We start from the raw sequence: 15,054 nt of genomic DNA, 5'->3' as shown, positions 1-15,054 counted from the left end.
ACGGAAATTCCGCTCTGTGTATGGGGCATTAGGCTTTAACCGCTTAGCAACCGGCCACCGTAGATTTACTGGGGCAAGTCGGCCACTCTCTGCCAGATCACGTACCTGGTACGTGATCTGACAGTTCCAGGTCTGGGGCACCCAAACAGCCTGCGACCCCTTACCGCTGTGATTTGGCACAGCGGGAGCCAATCAGCGGGTCTGGAGGACGAGATGTCCCCCTGGACCCACTGATCGTTCAGGAGAAAGGCAGAACAGCTGTCTGTGTATATATACAAGGCAGATCACCGTTCTGTGAGAGGGGAATGTGCTGATTCTGTGTTCCTATGCAGAAACACAGATCTTTACATTCCCCCAATCAAAGCACCCCCCCCCCCCCACAGTTAGGAATCACTCATTTAACCCTTTGATCGCCCCTTATGTTAATCCTTTTCCTGCTAGTCTCATTATTACAATAACAGTGCATATTTTTTAGCACTGATCCCTGTATTAGTGTCACTGGTCCCCAAAAAGTGTCAAAAGTGTCAGGTGTTCGACTTGTCTGCCGCAATATCGCAGTCCTGCTATTAGTTTCTGATCGCCGACATTACTAGTAAGAAAAATTGATATATATAATATATATATATATATATATATATATATATATTTATTTACAGTGGGGCAAAAAAGTATTTCGTCAGCCACCAATTGTGCAAGTTCTCCCACTTAAAAAGATGAGAGAGGCCTGTAATTGTCATAATAAGTATACCTCAACTATGAGAGACAAAATGTGGAAAAAAATCCAGACAATCACATTGTCTGATTTTTTAAATAATTTATTTGCAAATTATGGTGGAAAATAAAGTATTTTGTCAATATCAAAAGTTCATCTCAATACTTTGTTATATATCCTTGGTTGGCAATGACAGAGGTCAAACATTTTCTGTAAGTCTTCACAAAGTTGTCACACACTGTTGCTGGTATGTTGGCCCATTCCTCCATGCAGATCTCCTCTAGAGCAGTGATGTTCTGGGGCTGTCGCTGGGCAACACAGACTTTCAACTCCCTCCAAAGGTTTTCTATGGGGTTGAGATCTGGAGACTGGCTAGGCCACTCCAGGACCTTGAAATCCTTTGTTGCCCGGGCGATGTGTTTGGGATCATTGTCATGCTGAAAGACCCAGCCACATTTCATCTTCAATGCCCTTACTGATGGGAGGAGATTTGCACTCAAAATCTCATGATACATGGCCCCATTCATTCTTTCATGTACACGGATCAGTCGTCCTGTTCCCTTTGCAGAGAAACAGCCCCAAAGCATGATGTTGCCAGCCCCATGCTTCACAGTAGGTTTGGTGTTCTTTGGTTGCAACTCAGCATTCTCTCTCCTCCAAACACGACGAGTTGTGTTTATACCAAACAGTTCTACTTTGGTTTTATCTGACCATATGACATTCTCTAAATCCTCTTCTGGATCATCCAAATGCTCTATAGCAAACCTCAGACGGGCCCGGAAATGTACTGGCTTAAGCAGGGGGACACTTCTGGCACTGCAGGATCTGAGTCCTTGGCGGCGTAGTGCGTTACTGATGGTAGCCTTTGTTACGTTGGTCCCAGCTCTCTGCAGGACATTCACTAGGTCCCTCTGTGTGGTTCTGGGATTTTTGCTCACCATTATTGTGATCATTTTGACCCCACGGGTGAGATCTTGCATGGAGCCCCAGATCGAGGTATGTCTTCCATTTTCTAATTATTGCTCCCACAGTTGATTTCTTCACACCAAGCTGCTTGCCTATTGCAGATTCAGTCTTCCCAGCCTGGTGCAGGTCTGCAATTTTGTTTCTGGTGTCCTTCGACAGCTCTTTATTCTTCACCATAGTGAAGTTTGGAGTGTGACTGTTTGAGGTTGTGGACAGGTGTCTTTTATACTGATAACAAGTTCAAACAGGTGCCATTAATACAGGTAATGAGTGGAGGACAGAGGAGCCTCTTAAAGAAGAAGATACAGGTCTGTGAGAGCCAGAAATCTTGCTTGTTTGTAGGTGACCAAATACTTATTTTCCACCATAATTTGAAAATAAATTATTTCAAAAATCAGACAATGTGATTGTCTGGATTTGTTTCCACATTTTGTCTCTCATAGTTGATGTTTACCTATGATGACAATTACAGGCCTCTCTCATCTTTTTAGTGGGAGAACTTGCACAATTGGTGGCTGACTAAATACTTTTTTGCCCCACCGTGTGTGTGTGTGTATAGTGTGTATATATATAGATATATCTATATCTATATATAGATATACATATATTAGGGCTGTTACTGATTAAAATTTTCATGTCTGATTAATCGTTTTTTGTTAAATCGATTAATAGACTAATTTCGAATAATTATAACGCACATACAGATCCAACTACTTTTAGCTGATTTAGCACCGTTGTTATGGCAAAGGCGGAAGCCGGACATAGCAGGGCATGGCTACGACGTCACACGTCATAAACTCAGCCTCACCGTGCCCATAATCTCAGCCTTACCGTGTCCATAATCGCAGCCTCACTGTCCCCATAATCGCAGCCTCACCGTGCCCATAATGCAGTCTCACCGTGTCCATAAGCTCAGACTTACCGTGCCACATAATAGCAGCCTCACCGTTCCCATAATCGCAGCCTCGCCGTGCCTATAATGGCAGCCTCACCGTGCCCATAATGCAGTCTCACCGTGCCCATAATGCAGTCTCACCGTGCCTATAATCGCAGCTTCACTGTAGTCAGTGCATGTGCCTGGATTACACAGTCTGCGGGCATTTCCCGATGTGTGTCTCGGAGCTGAGTGTGAAAACCTTGGCCGCGCTGTGAGAAAAGTCCCGCCCTCCTTATAGATCAGCTCCTGTGATAGACAGAACACTGCGTCTATTACACGAGCTGATCTAGGAGGTGGGCGGGACTTTTCTCACAGCGCGGCCAAAGTTTTCACACTCAGCTCCGAGACACACAGCGGGAGATGCCCGCAGACTGTGTATGACATATAATGGAGGAGGAGGAAGAGGGAGCAGAGTGCTGCAGGCACAGCTTGGCCCAAAGCGGCCCCAGGGCAGGCAGCCTACAGATCAAAAAAATTTTGATCGATCAAAAAAATTAATGATTAATCAAGGAATTAATCTTTAATTTCCACAGCCCTAATATATATATATATATATATATATATATATATATATATATATATATATATATATACCATAGTTTGTAGATGCTGTAACTTTTGCGCAAATCATTTAATATACATGTATTGGGATTTTTTTTACCAAAAATAGGTAGCAGAATACATATTGGCCTAAATTGATTAAGAAATTTGATTTTTTTAAAAAATTTTATTGAGAATGTTTTATAGCAGAAAGTAAAAAATATATTTTTTTATTCAAAATTGTCGGTCTTTATTTGTATATAGCAGCAAAAAAAAAAAAAAAAAAAGAACGCAGTGGTGATCAAGTACCACCAAAAGAAAGCTCTATTTGTGGGAAAAAAAGGACATAATTTTTTTTTGGGTACAGTGTCACACGCCCATGTAATTGTCAGGTAAAGTAACGCGGTGCCATTTCGCAAAAAATGGCCTGGTCGTGAATGGGGGTAAACCTTCTGGAGCTAAAGTGGTTAAACTTTATTCAAATCACAAAAGGGATTCTAAAGTCAGATTTTAGTTTGTAACAGCTTACACCGCCTGATACCAAGTCTCTGCTGCCAGACGAAATAAGGTAATATGGGCTACAATTTCAGTGTCTCCACTGTAAAATTTGAAGATCAAATCCTTTGCAGTGCCTGCAGCTACAAAGGTCAATGACACCTTTTTTTCCCAGGACAGGTGCTCTTTAAAGGACTTTGCCTTTAGTCAAGTTCTTCTTTAACAATTCCTCTATCCCCGTGAGTGTAGACAGCCTTGTCCATTACTTACATTCCATCCTGATCTAGTGATCGCTCCTCCAACATGGTCCTGGCCAGCTCCTCTTGATATTGCACTTGAGTAAGACAGCCCCATTCATTCCTTATTAGTAATGGGCCATACACACAGGCAGAATATCAGACTGTATCGGCCAGTTCAATAGAAACTAACCAACTTTCAGCCCGTGTGTACAGCAGCGGGTCCAGCGAAGCGGCATGACCGAAAAAAGTCTGTCGATTGGTAGCCGATGGCTGAGAATACTCACTGGTGTGTTCTGGTGGGGGGCGTCCCCCTGTCAGAACACAATAGCTCAGCGGGGAGATCTCTCTACTTACATCGGATAGTTACTACAGGATCTCCTCCAGAGCGCTTCAGTTTTCACTCAGCCCACTGTGTTGAACAAAAAATAAAACTGATAGTACCAGGCTTAAGCAGAATCCCAGGAACCGCTGGAAGCTGCCTTGAGTACAGATTACCCATATAAATGAATGGGGCTGGGGGCATTTATTAAAGGACATTCTAACATGTAACAAAACCCTTGTATCATTAACAGCCAAGGTAGCTGCCATGTTAACTTCTGTCTAATCTGTAGTTGCCATATTGTTGCACATGTATTCGGCTATAACATCAGCTATTTGATGGCTTGACAGCTTGGTTGAGTGCAAACATAAGCACACTAGTAACTGTAACGGATAACATTACACTTGAAGTATTCATATATTGAGTGGCTAGGATGAAAATTACTTTGTTAGATATTTTTGTTTGGCAAGTTCTGCTTGACTGTGTATTTATAGATTATGGTTACTTTTGTATATATTACCCTATTTTTCCTCTTTACTTTCTTTCAATTAGTAAATCTGTCTCAGTAAATAAACTATTTTACACCTTTTATTTTTGAACATGTATATTCCTTGATAATTGCCTTACAGTAAAACACTCTGTAGTGCTACAACTATGAAATGGAAACATGAGCTGTTGGTGGGCTTGACGGTAGGTTTGAGAAACACGATTGTATATTAGGGATGACAGAGTTTTTTCTTGAAATCATTTTGCAGGAAAAATGTCCTGCATATGGAATCCTGAAGAAAGTCAGTCCACTGGAAGCAGAACTGCTGAAGGATCCAGGAATGCAGTGTAAAGTAAGATTCAGGTAAATGTTGGTCTGTGACATTTAGCAGTACACTCGAGGGACAGATTTTATGATCAGAATGTATTGCTAATTCACATTTTCTTTTACAGATTTGCAGGCTATGAGTTCCCACCATTCATTGTCTTTAAGATTTTTCACCGCTCAGGCAATCGTAACAGCCGATACATCAGTGGAAAACGAGTGATTAGTCCTTCAAGTGAGGTGATCTATATATGATTTTTTTTCAACACACACCTATTGTGAAGTGTAATCATTACAATGAATATACAGTTTATATACTGTATGTGAATATTTTTGTACTACTATATAATATTTATACTTAATAATAAGGACACAGGCAGCTACAAAAACAAAATTTTTAGTGGAGTAAGGAACATTTAGAATCTGTGTCAAAATTTTATTGCTGTCTGTGTCCCCATATGAAGTATTTCCCCTCGTTTCTTACCCAAGTGACAGGTGTCAGACAGAACACAGGAAGTAATGTTTAAATAGTCATGATGTACAGTTTTAACAAATGTATAGTAATACTGCATTAGTATTTCAATCAATTGCTCTGGTTAATGTTTTGTAGGCTGCAGTGGATGCATGTAAGCTGATGGGGCATCGAACATACTATGACCAAGTGATTTATGATCAGCTTGAACATCAGACATACAAAGTAACAGATGCTGTGGATGTGGCCACTTTTAAAGATTACATGCAAGTAAGCATAAAATAAGTCACGGTGTCTATAATTACTTTACTTTAAAGATCATCTGAAACATTTTGAAGTATAAATCCATCTTTGAGCCCTGCTTCACACTGACAGCGGGAATCAAATCGTGTAAGTTCAGCTGAACTCGCATGATTTCATTCCCGCATGTCAGTCCCGACTTCGGGGGCGATATCAGAGACATCTGTGCGGGTTGCTGCGCAGATATCAATGGAAATTGCATCCCGATATCGCAGAAACTACTTTTGGGAATCGGTGTGGCGCTGCAAAAGTGGCGTCGCACCGATTCGGGTGGTGCCATTGTCGCCGATATGACATGTCATATCGCATCAATGTGAACCAGGGCTGAAGCCCATAAAAACAGTAATGAAATATCACCTCTGCTGATCAATTTAGATGTATGCTTGCTCCAGTTTAGCACCTAAGTTTTCAAGTTCCACCTATGTGTTCAAGTCCAGCATGGGAGACTGGGCAGGGCTGATACGGGAAGTTAGAGTTTCACTGGATTTCTAGCAGGAGCAACAGGTATTTTACTGTTCCTGCCGTATTTATAAATAAAGAAAACATGGGGTATTGTACATAAATTGCGAAGATGTACTGAATGCTTTTTTTCCCAAGACATATAGTTTAACCACTTGCCTTCTGGACACTTTCACCCCCTCCCTGCCCACGCCAATTTTCAGCTTTCAGCACTGTCACACTTTGAATGACATTTGCATAGTCATGCAATACTGTACTCATATGAAATTTCTATACAGGCAGTCCCCAAGTTACGGACACAATAGGGACTATAGGTTTGTTCGTAAGTTGAAGTTGTTCGTAAGTCGAATCACTGCATTAATAAGTGTAACTTCCGGTTGGAATACTGTGTTCATAAGTGTAACTGCCACCTGTGCATGGATGTGGCATGTTCCGGGCGCTTGTTATGTTATCTGGGCCATAGTACGGCAGTGTGGGATGTGTTCGGAAGTGCTCAAAAGGTATCCAGGACCCGCGTGGAGCACAAGTGGCCGGCATTTGAAGCCGTTTGTAAGTAGGGGTCGCTCGTAACTCAGGTGTTCATAACTCGGGGACTGCTTGTAATTTCTATAATTTCATGCTGTACCCGTCATTCTTATTAACTCACCAGATTTTTTTAGTATGTCATTAGTAGTCCTGTTTACCTTTATCATCGAAAGTGTAGGTAAAAGAAAATCCCAAATTTTGGGTTGACATAAGAACACTAATAGAGGGGAAATCTTCCAATGGGGACGCCAGTTCTGGTGACTCTGGTAAAACACCGGGATTCCCTCACTTTGAAGAGATTTCCTCTAACTTCCTATTTGGCTATGGGACAGGAAGTGAAGGGAAATCTCCCCAATGGGACACAGATCACCAAAAAAGTGAAGGGGGTTATAACCCTCCCTTACTTTATACAAAATGAAAAAAAAAAACGTTTTGCCTTTAGTTACAATTTAAGAAAACTATTAACACTGCTGGCAGACTGGTAATGCAGATATATGAATAAACATATATGGACAAATATATCGACTGGCTGATGCCCAGACTAGCACTAATGGTATACGAGTACAGGCTCTGAGAGACATTGGTATTGATGGTAAGCCTAGCATTGACACAAATATAATATATCTGTGTTTTCTAGCAGAGATGTAACAGTGCAGCAAATCTAAAGGACCAAGCAGTTTTCCCAGCAATGCCATATACCATGAAGCAGTCTGACCCCAAGCTATGTGCAATAATCTGGGAGAGGCAGTTAGTTACCAGAAATGAGGAAAAGAAAATGTAAAATTTGTGGTGATTATAAAATCCTAACTGATTGCAGGTCTGCAAAATGGCTTGTGAAGTAATTATGTAAATAACAAGATGGAATGATATTTCAAATTACTGACATATTTCATTTATGCCTTTTAGTACATAAGCCACCTCGATGAGATGCCAGCACACCTTGGAGGCCGAGATAATTGCTGGAGAAAGCTGTCACTGAAAAACATGCCTCGAACAACAATTATGTATGACATAGTAAATTATGCAGAGTCTGGGACCATTTCAGACAGACTTAAAGATGAAATTAAGTTGCTTCTTCATATCCCAAGAACTGAGGACATACAGCAGAGACAGATCAGTGCGATCACACAATACAGGTTGTCACAATCTTTCAATTTAATATTTCTCGAAACTATTAAAGTATAACTAAATGAAAAACTTTTTATTTTTGGATAAAGTGGAGAGGGACTAGAACACCTATCAATTTTTTTTTTGCGGTCTTTGCTTCTATTAAGGAGATTCGCCCTCTCCATTTGTCCAGCTTACCATTATCATTGAAAGTGAAAGTAAAAGAAATTCTTTTAATAGAATTTCCTCTGACTTTCAGTTTGGCTCTGGGACAGGAAGTGAAAGAGATCTTTGCAATGGGACACAGATGGCAAAAAAAAAACAAAAAACTAACAGGGATTATAACTCTTCCTTGCTCTATTCAAAATGAAAAAAAAAAACGGAAAATTGTATCATACTTACCGTAATTTTCCTTTCCTGATGCCAATCCATGGCAGCATACTAGTGATAGGCTCCGCCTTTTTCCCCTCCCTCAGGACCAATGAAATAGCATAAATTAAAGGCCAGTTAGGCCCCGCCACATTCTTCGTAATTAGCTAGATACCAAAACGCACAAGGGTGGGTCCGTATGCTGCCATGGATTGGCGTCAGGAAAGGAAAATTACGGTAAGTGTGATACAATTTTCCGTTTTTCTGACGCCACCATGACAGCATACCAGTGATACATATCCTAGCTGACAGGGTGGGTTCTACTTAACAAACCAAAATAATTATTTTATATATATTATATATATATATATATATATATATATATATATATATATATATATATATATATATATATATATATATATATATATATATATTTTTTTTTTTTTTCAAATGGGACAGAAGACTGAACAGTCATTCCTCCGAAGCCCACTGATGACAAGGCAACCAGATCTATTCTGTAAAGGTTGTATGCTGGGAAAAGCATGCCACTTTCCTGTAGAATGAATCCATAGATGCTTTCAACTGGGCCGTCTATGAGGCCTCAACCTCTCTGGAAGAGGATGCATCCTGCCACTGAAGGAGGCTCACGACCCATTTCCCATCTGCACAACCAATCTTGCTAAAGTCCAGGAGGCAACCTCTCTTGCCTGATGAATTCCATCTGCAACAGTGAAAGACTTATCATATGAACTGAAAAGAGCAATTGTGGACAGAAATTTCTTTCAAGCTGTGGGAATGACCAATTTGTGTGGTTTTCTTGCTTGAACGTCTGGAAAGTTAGGCAATGGACAGATAATAGATAGATGGAGGGCTGTCGCTACCTCTGATATAAGCTGAACTACAGGATGCAGCTCTATTCCTGTAACAAAAGCAATATGCTTTTCTGAAGCTCTAAGGGCCTGAAACTCGAACCGACTTCTGTTTGACGATTTGCGCTGATGAAACCTCCTGACTGTCTTAAAAATTTTGCAAACTAAAGGGCCTTTGGCCAAATTAAACCTTGTTCTTGCTGACACCTGCAGCCTCAAAAGAGTATAGGGTAAGGTTCATGTCCAATCTGACCTACAAGAAGACCAGAACAGCTGCCACCAGAGGTGCAGTAAGAATAATATCTTGCCATGCAAAATAGAAAAAAACACAAGTTTGTTCCAGATCTTGGCATAGAGGCTGTTAGTAGAGTGCCTTTCGCACCCCCCAAAGTAGAGCTCACTCTTGGAGCAACTCTGGAGCAATCTAGGTTCTGCGGCTTCCCCTTCCCGCCATTATGCTTGCATCCCTGGTCTGTGCATGTGTGAAGGGGAATCGACTTCTGTATTCTGAAGTAGATACCCAGGAAGCACCAAGACTCCTATGGTCAGAATGGAGGGGTGGTCATGACTACCATGCTCATTCTTGACAGCTTCCAGAGGAATTTAATTAGGAGAGAAGTTGGGGAAAAAATATACAGTATGCTTGATTGCAGTTTCATGGAGAAACTCAGCTTCTGTTCTCTGCTTTGGGGAGCAGAAACCGAGTCAGACCTCTTCTTAAATTGGCATTTGCTGTGAGAAGCAAAGAAGCCTGTCTGTGGTAGGCCACCCGTGGATAAGCCTCCCCCTCATGCTCTGGCAAGCTTGCATGATGGACAGTATGTCCGTGTATTCCAGTCCCCTAGGAGGTAAATTACTTCCAGAATTTGCTGGTGATCTTCCTACCCAGACATTCTGGGTTATACATCTCTCAATTGCATATTGCCGCGAGATCCTCCCTGGAGCTGAAAATACGCAATTGCTGTCCTGTTGCTCAACCGCAAGATGACTGGTCACTCTTGATTCTGTGTAGCAAGGTCAAAGTGATAAAAAAGGCTGCCTAACCTTCCAGCGCTTTCGAGGCTACCTTCCTTGGCTAGCAAACTCCGCTTGCCTTGATCGACAGACCCTTGCAGTGCGCCTGCCAGGCTGTCTTGCCGATATGATTCATCACATTGATCCAGTCAGATGGTTCGTGACATCCTCAAGGTCTTTCCATCACCGCGGACCGCTATACATACTGTGTGACACTGACCATAGCTGCGCCGGATCCTGTTTCCTCTGTTGTAGTTGAAACTAGCAACAGTGCCCATGTATCCAAGGAATCATCGGTATGAATGACAACATTACAGCCAGGAGGCTGAGACACCTAGAAGTCGTCCAGGAAGTAGAGGCATCTGATCTTAGAATTCTCCTTATAACCGTCACCGTCCTTTTCCGATGGAAGCAAAACAGAGGAACCAGTAGAGCCCCCACAGGCACTTTAACTGTTGCAAAAGTTGGCCTTTTTTTTATGTAGAAAGGAATGACGCCCAGGTATTGGCGAATCTGGAGACCCTGTTCTCCAAGAGGAACTGACACGGCACTGAAACCTCTGTGAATATTCTTAGAGATATTCATAGGCTAAAAGGTAGGCTGATAAAGCGGAGATGTGTCCAACCAATCGCCAAATTTACTTACTTTGGAATAAAAAAGGAAAAAGAAAACATTTTTGGGATGTAAGGCTAAGAATCCTGACGATCTAGCGAAAGCCTCCAGCCATCTGTTGCAAGCGAATGCTTCTCTCCAACCCACGTGATCTACAAACAGGGGTGGGTAGGAGACCTACAATCTCTCCTGTGAGATGGGACCAGGACAGCTCCCCTCTGAGTCTGAAGTGTCTGTAAGTATTGTAACCACCGTGGTTGCGGTGGATCTGGCAGCTCAGAGGGGGAGAAAAAGGTCTGGAGAAGGAACAGTGAGGAATCCACCAAAGTGACCATGAGTGCCTATCCTCCAAGAATCTGCACAATCCACTGTCCAGTAACCCATGATGCGTGCCCACTGGGACTTACCTTGAAAGTCTGGGCATGCACCCGGTAAAAAGGTTTTGTGGGTACCTGCGGTACACCTAAAGATTTTCATTTATGGACCTTATGAAAGGTTGCCCCTAGAGGAGCGGAATCTAGCGGGAGAAACACATTTCTCCCTTTATTATTTATTTTTAGTTATATATTTTTTTTTTACTTTCCTGCTTTCTGTTATGGGAGAAGAACGGACCCTCCTCCTGTCACTTCCGACATGGCTGTCTCTGGTTTCATATCAAACAGAGATCTTGCACTATAAAGTGACTATTCCAATTTTGTTTCTAGGAAGCCAAACACAACCCCGGGTCTTAACCATAGGGTACCCCTAGCCATAACATAGTATAGCATTGCCTTGGCAAGGCACCAGGAGACTATTGCTGCTTCCGCAGTGAAATTTGCTGATACATCTTGGCTGGGTCCCAAGATATCAGCCCTAAGGATTTCCTCTCCAACCATATCCTGGGAGCAGAAACCCAAAGTACCGACACCAAGGTAAGGGCCTCTGTTGAGTGGCAGGCCCTTCCCAGCCGCCACCCTATTGGAGCCGGTCCCACTGTAGGCATGGATTTCAGCGATGCTATATCCGCCTGGAATTAAACCAGTTTCCTAATGGAAAAGTGATTGCTCATTGAAAGGGTAAATATGACTTTGTCTTTTAACCCATGTAATGGTCTGCATGACTGCCTGGATACACAGTTCTCCAAAGATAAACTGACACCAAGTAGCTCCAGATCTTCCCCTGGTGCAAAGGAGCTAAAATCATTTGCAGGCTGCGCCCCCTCCTCAGGAGTACTGAGAGGATGAGTGATCCATGAGGCAGGTTGTTCTGCTAGTGGCTAGACCCGCAACAAGGGGGCTGGCTAGCTAGAGTAATTACAGTGAGTTTAAAACAAGTTTTGTGCCACCTTATAAGTAATAAGGACATTCGGTATTACCTGTCAGCTGCAAACTTCAACCAGGCTAACTTCACTCACCAGCCTCCTGGGTATAGGCACTGTGCCACAGGTCCTGCAGGACTCTTGTTGGGGTGCTGGGTCTGGGAAAGAAGAGCTAAGACGTTTTCCTTGGAACCTCTCTCCTGAGTGGGAGCAGCATCCGAGCTATGCTTCTCTGAAGAACGTCCGCCTTTCTATGGCCTCTGGCTCTGGCCTTTGAGAAAGTGGGCGCTCGGAGCTGAAGCAAATCAAAGCAATCCGCATGAGAGGGCACTCTTTTCCTGAAAACTTACCGACACGGTGGTCCCCACCTAAGTGTTGAGGGTCTTTTGTATGGGTGGTGACTGATACTCGAACCGTGGAGAAATGGGATGACCAGCTGAGAGATGGACAGCCGCAGAAAGACAGAGAAGAGGAAAAATAGATAAGGCAACAACTTCACTTCTCCCTCTATTAATGTATATCTAAAAATATACATACACATATATACATCTACACACTCTCTCCTTTCCCCCCCTTTTTTTTTTTTAAAGAAAAACAATATGCATGCATATATAAATACATGCACATACCGCTCCATATAACACCCCCCAACATACATACTTACCAACCAACATAAGAACACACATATATACACAAACATATACATGAACATATATACATACTGCAGAGGGTCAGCCTGGGGCAGGGTTAAGAAGGGGTTAATCGAAGAGGGCAGGTATTCCCCCTTCAGACCTGCTTATTGTCAGCTGGGCTGAAAGTCTCAGAGAGGAGCTGTTTGAGTAGGAGAGAGAGAGACAGCAGCATGCTGTGTGAAAATGTCCATTGCTGGAAGGTGTGCTGGGTGAGCTTAACCACATAAAGACTGTAGCTCTGATTGGAGCCATGAACTATTAACCTATAAGCCTGTGTGTTGCTGAACTGTGAGCTGTACCTGTGTGCACAAATGCGTGACAAGACAAGTCTGTCTTATCTTATGTTTATTTTGCTGAATAAAGCCACTTTTGTTTTAATGGGCTGTCTCTGAGCCAGCTGTCCACCCCTCTGATCCCCTACAATACACATATATACATATCCATATACATATAGATACACACATACCCACCTGCCCCAAACCTATACATACACAACTTACAAACATAAGTTATACCTACAGCCGGCCTAGGACAGCAAAGGACAGAGAACCTGTCTAGGGGGAGTAATGTACTCAGACCAGTGCCACTGCAGGAGGAAAAGAACAGGAAGTGCAGAAAATGAGTAAATGACAGGAGACAAACAAAGGAAAAGGTAAGAAGGATGCAAAGCTGGCCTCCCCAAACCCAATAAGCGTTGCAGACACCAACCTTAAAGGCGGATTTCATTCCTAAAGAGGAAAAACTGCTCAGCTGCATCGAGACCCACAGAAGGAGCTCCCAAGCTACTCTGGCGATTTTAGCAGCCTGATACTAGGACTTCGTACTAGGAGAGGCTTAACCCAGCCGGCAGCTGCCTGGAGGAAGAGGGGGGAACATAGTACTGCTTACTCTTCACTGGTTCGTGGAGGTATAAGGACAAAAAGAAGAATGGGGCGGGGCCTAACTGGCCTTTAAACTTATGCTATTTCATTGGTCCTGAGGGAGGGGAGAAAGGCGGAGCCTATCACTAGTATGCTGCCATGGTGGCGTCAGGAAAATTTTTTGCCTATAGTTCTACTTTAATTTACAGTCGGTGACAATTTTAGATCTGTAGCTAGGTCAGGTTCACACTGATACCGAGGGTGTATGTGTGGCTTTTGTTCGTTTTACCCGCAATTCCATACACTTCTATTAGGTTGCATGCTTTTGCTGCGTTTTCTGAAAGCACACCAAAAGTCCTTCGTAGTGCATCTTTGGTGCACCTTCGGAAAACGCAACAAAAATGTGTGACCTAATAGAAGTCTATGGGACCGCAAGTAAAACTCATGCAAACCGTGCATACACCCGAGCTGCAGCCAAACCGCAGCACACCAGTGTGAACCTGGCCTTAAAAAATGCAGCTAATAAGTACTATATAATGCTTTTTCAAAATCTTCTCCTCCTCGTGTATATATACAGTTATGCTCATAAGTTTACATATACTGACAGAATTTATGATTTGTTGGCCATTTTTCAGAGAATATGAATGATAAAACAAAAACTTTTCTTTCACTCATGGTTAGTGTTTGGCTGAAGCCATTTATTATCAATCACCTGTGTTTACGCTTTTTAAATCATAATGACAACAGAAAGCCAAAAGTGGCTCAATGATATTGAAGTCAGGAGACTGAGATGGTCACTCCAGAACCTTCACTTTTCATCTGCTGTAACCAATGACAGTTCGACTTGGCCTTGTGTTTTGGATCATTGTCATGTTGGAATGTCCAAGTACGTCCCATGCGCAGCATGAGACGAAGGGGATAAGAAGGGGATACTAAATAGTAACCCTTCTGTGTTACAATTTTGAACCTCGTTTGTGTCCTGAAGAAGCCTCGCGGCGAATTGCGTAGACGCATGACACATAAGGGCTCAATGTACAAATTGTATCATTTGATTCATGTTTTTATCTCTTCTTTTGAACACTATCTATGAATTTATGTACTTTTTTCAATAAATATTTTTGATTCAATATTAGTTGTGTTACTTTCCCCATTGTTTCCATGCCTATAAAGTCCGATTTTTTTGGTTACTATTTAGAATGCAAATGTTCCTCCAGTATTTTTTTTTTTTTTTTTAATAACATACTGCATTCGTCTTGCCATCAATTTTGACCAAATTTCCTGTGCTTTTGTAGCTCACACATCCCCAAAACATCAGCGATCCACCTCCGTACCTTTCATCATAGGCCTTGTTGACTCCTCTCCAAATTTAGCGTTTATGGTTGTGGCCAAAAAGCTCAATATTGGTCTCATCACTCCACTCTTGTGCCAGAAGGTTTGAGGCTTGTCTCTGTGCTGT

The 15,054-nt window shown here is 42.3% G+C and overlaps 1 protein-coding gene across 2 annotated transcripts in view; it reads left to right on the top strand.

The window, feature by feature from the left end:
• The window catches only part of LG02HXorf58 (linkage group 02 CXorf58 homolog), a 58,853-nt gene that overhangs the window by 24,635 nt on the left and 19,164 nt on the right, over positions 1-15,054 (top strand). For both annotated transcript variants that reach the window (XM_073616511.1, XM_073616512.1), the window contains exons 4-7: positions 4,964-5,058; positions 5,148-5,259; positions 5,630-5,761; positions 7,682-7,911. In XM_073616511.1, coding sequence (XP_073472612.1) covers positions 4,964-5,058; positions 5,148-5,259; positions 5,630-5,761; positions 7,682-7,911 — 569 coding nt within the window. The remainder of the gene's footprint in view (positions 1-4,963; positions 5,059-5,147; positions 5,260-5,629; positions 5,762-7,681; positions 7,912-15,054) is intronic.

Source organism: Aquarana catesbeiana, linkage group LG02, assembly GCF_042186555.1.
Source record: "Aquarana catesbeiana isolate 2022-GZ linkage group LG02, ASM4218655v1, whole genome shotgun sequence".
Taxonomy (NCBI): domain Eukaryota; kingdom Metazoa; phylum Chordata; class Amphibia; order Anura; family Ranidae; genus Aquarana; species Aquarana catesbeiana.
Note: the sequence above shows the minus strand (reverse complement) of the source record. Positions and strands in the feature narration are given on the sequence as shown.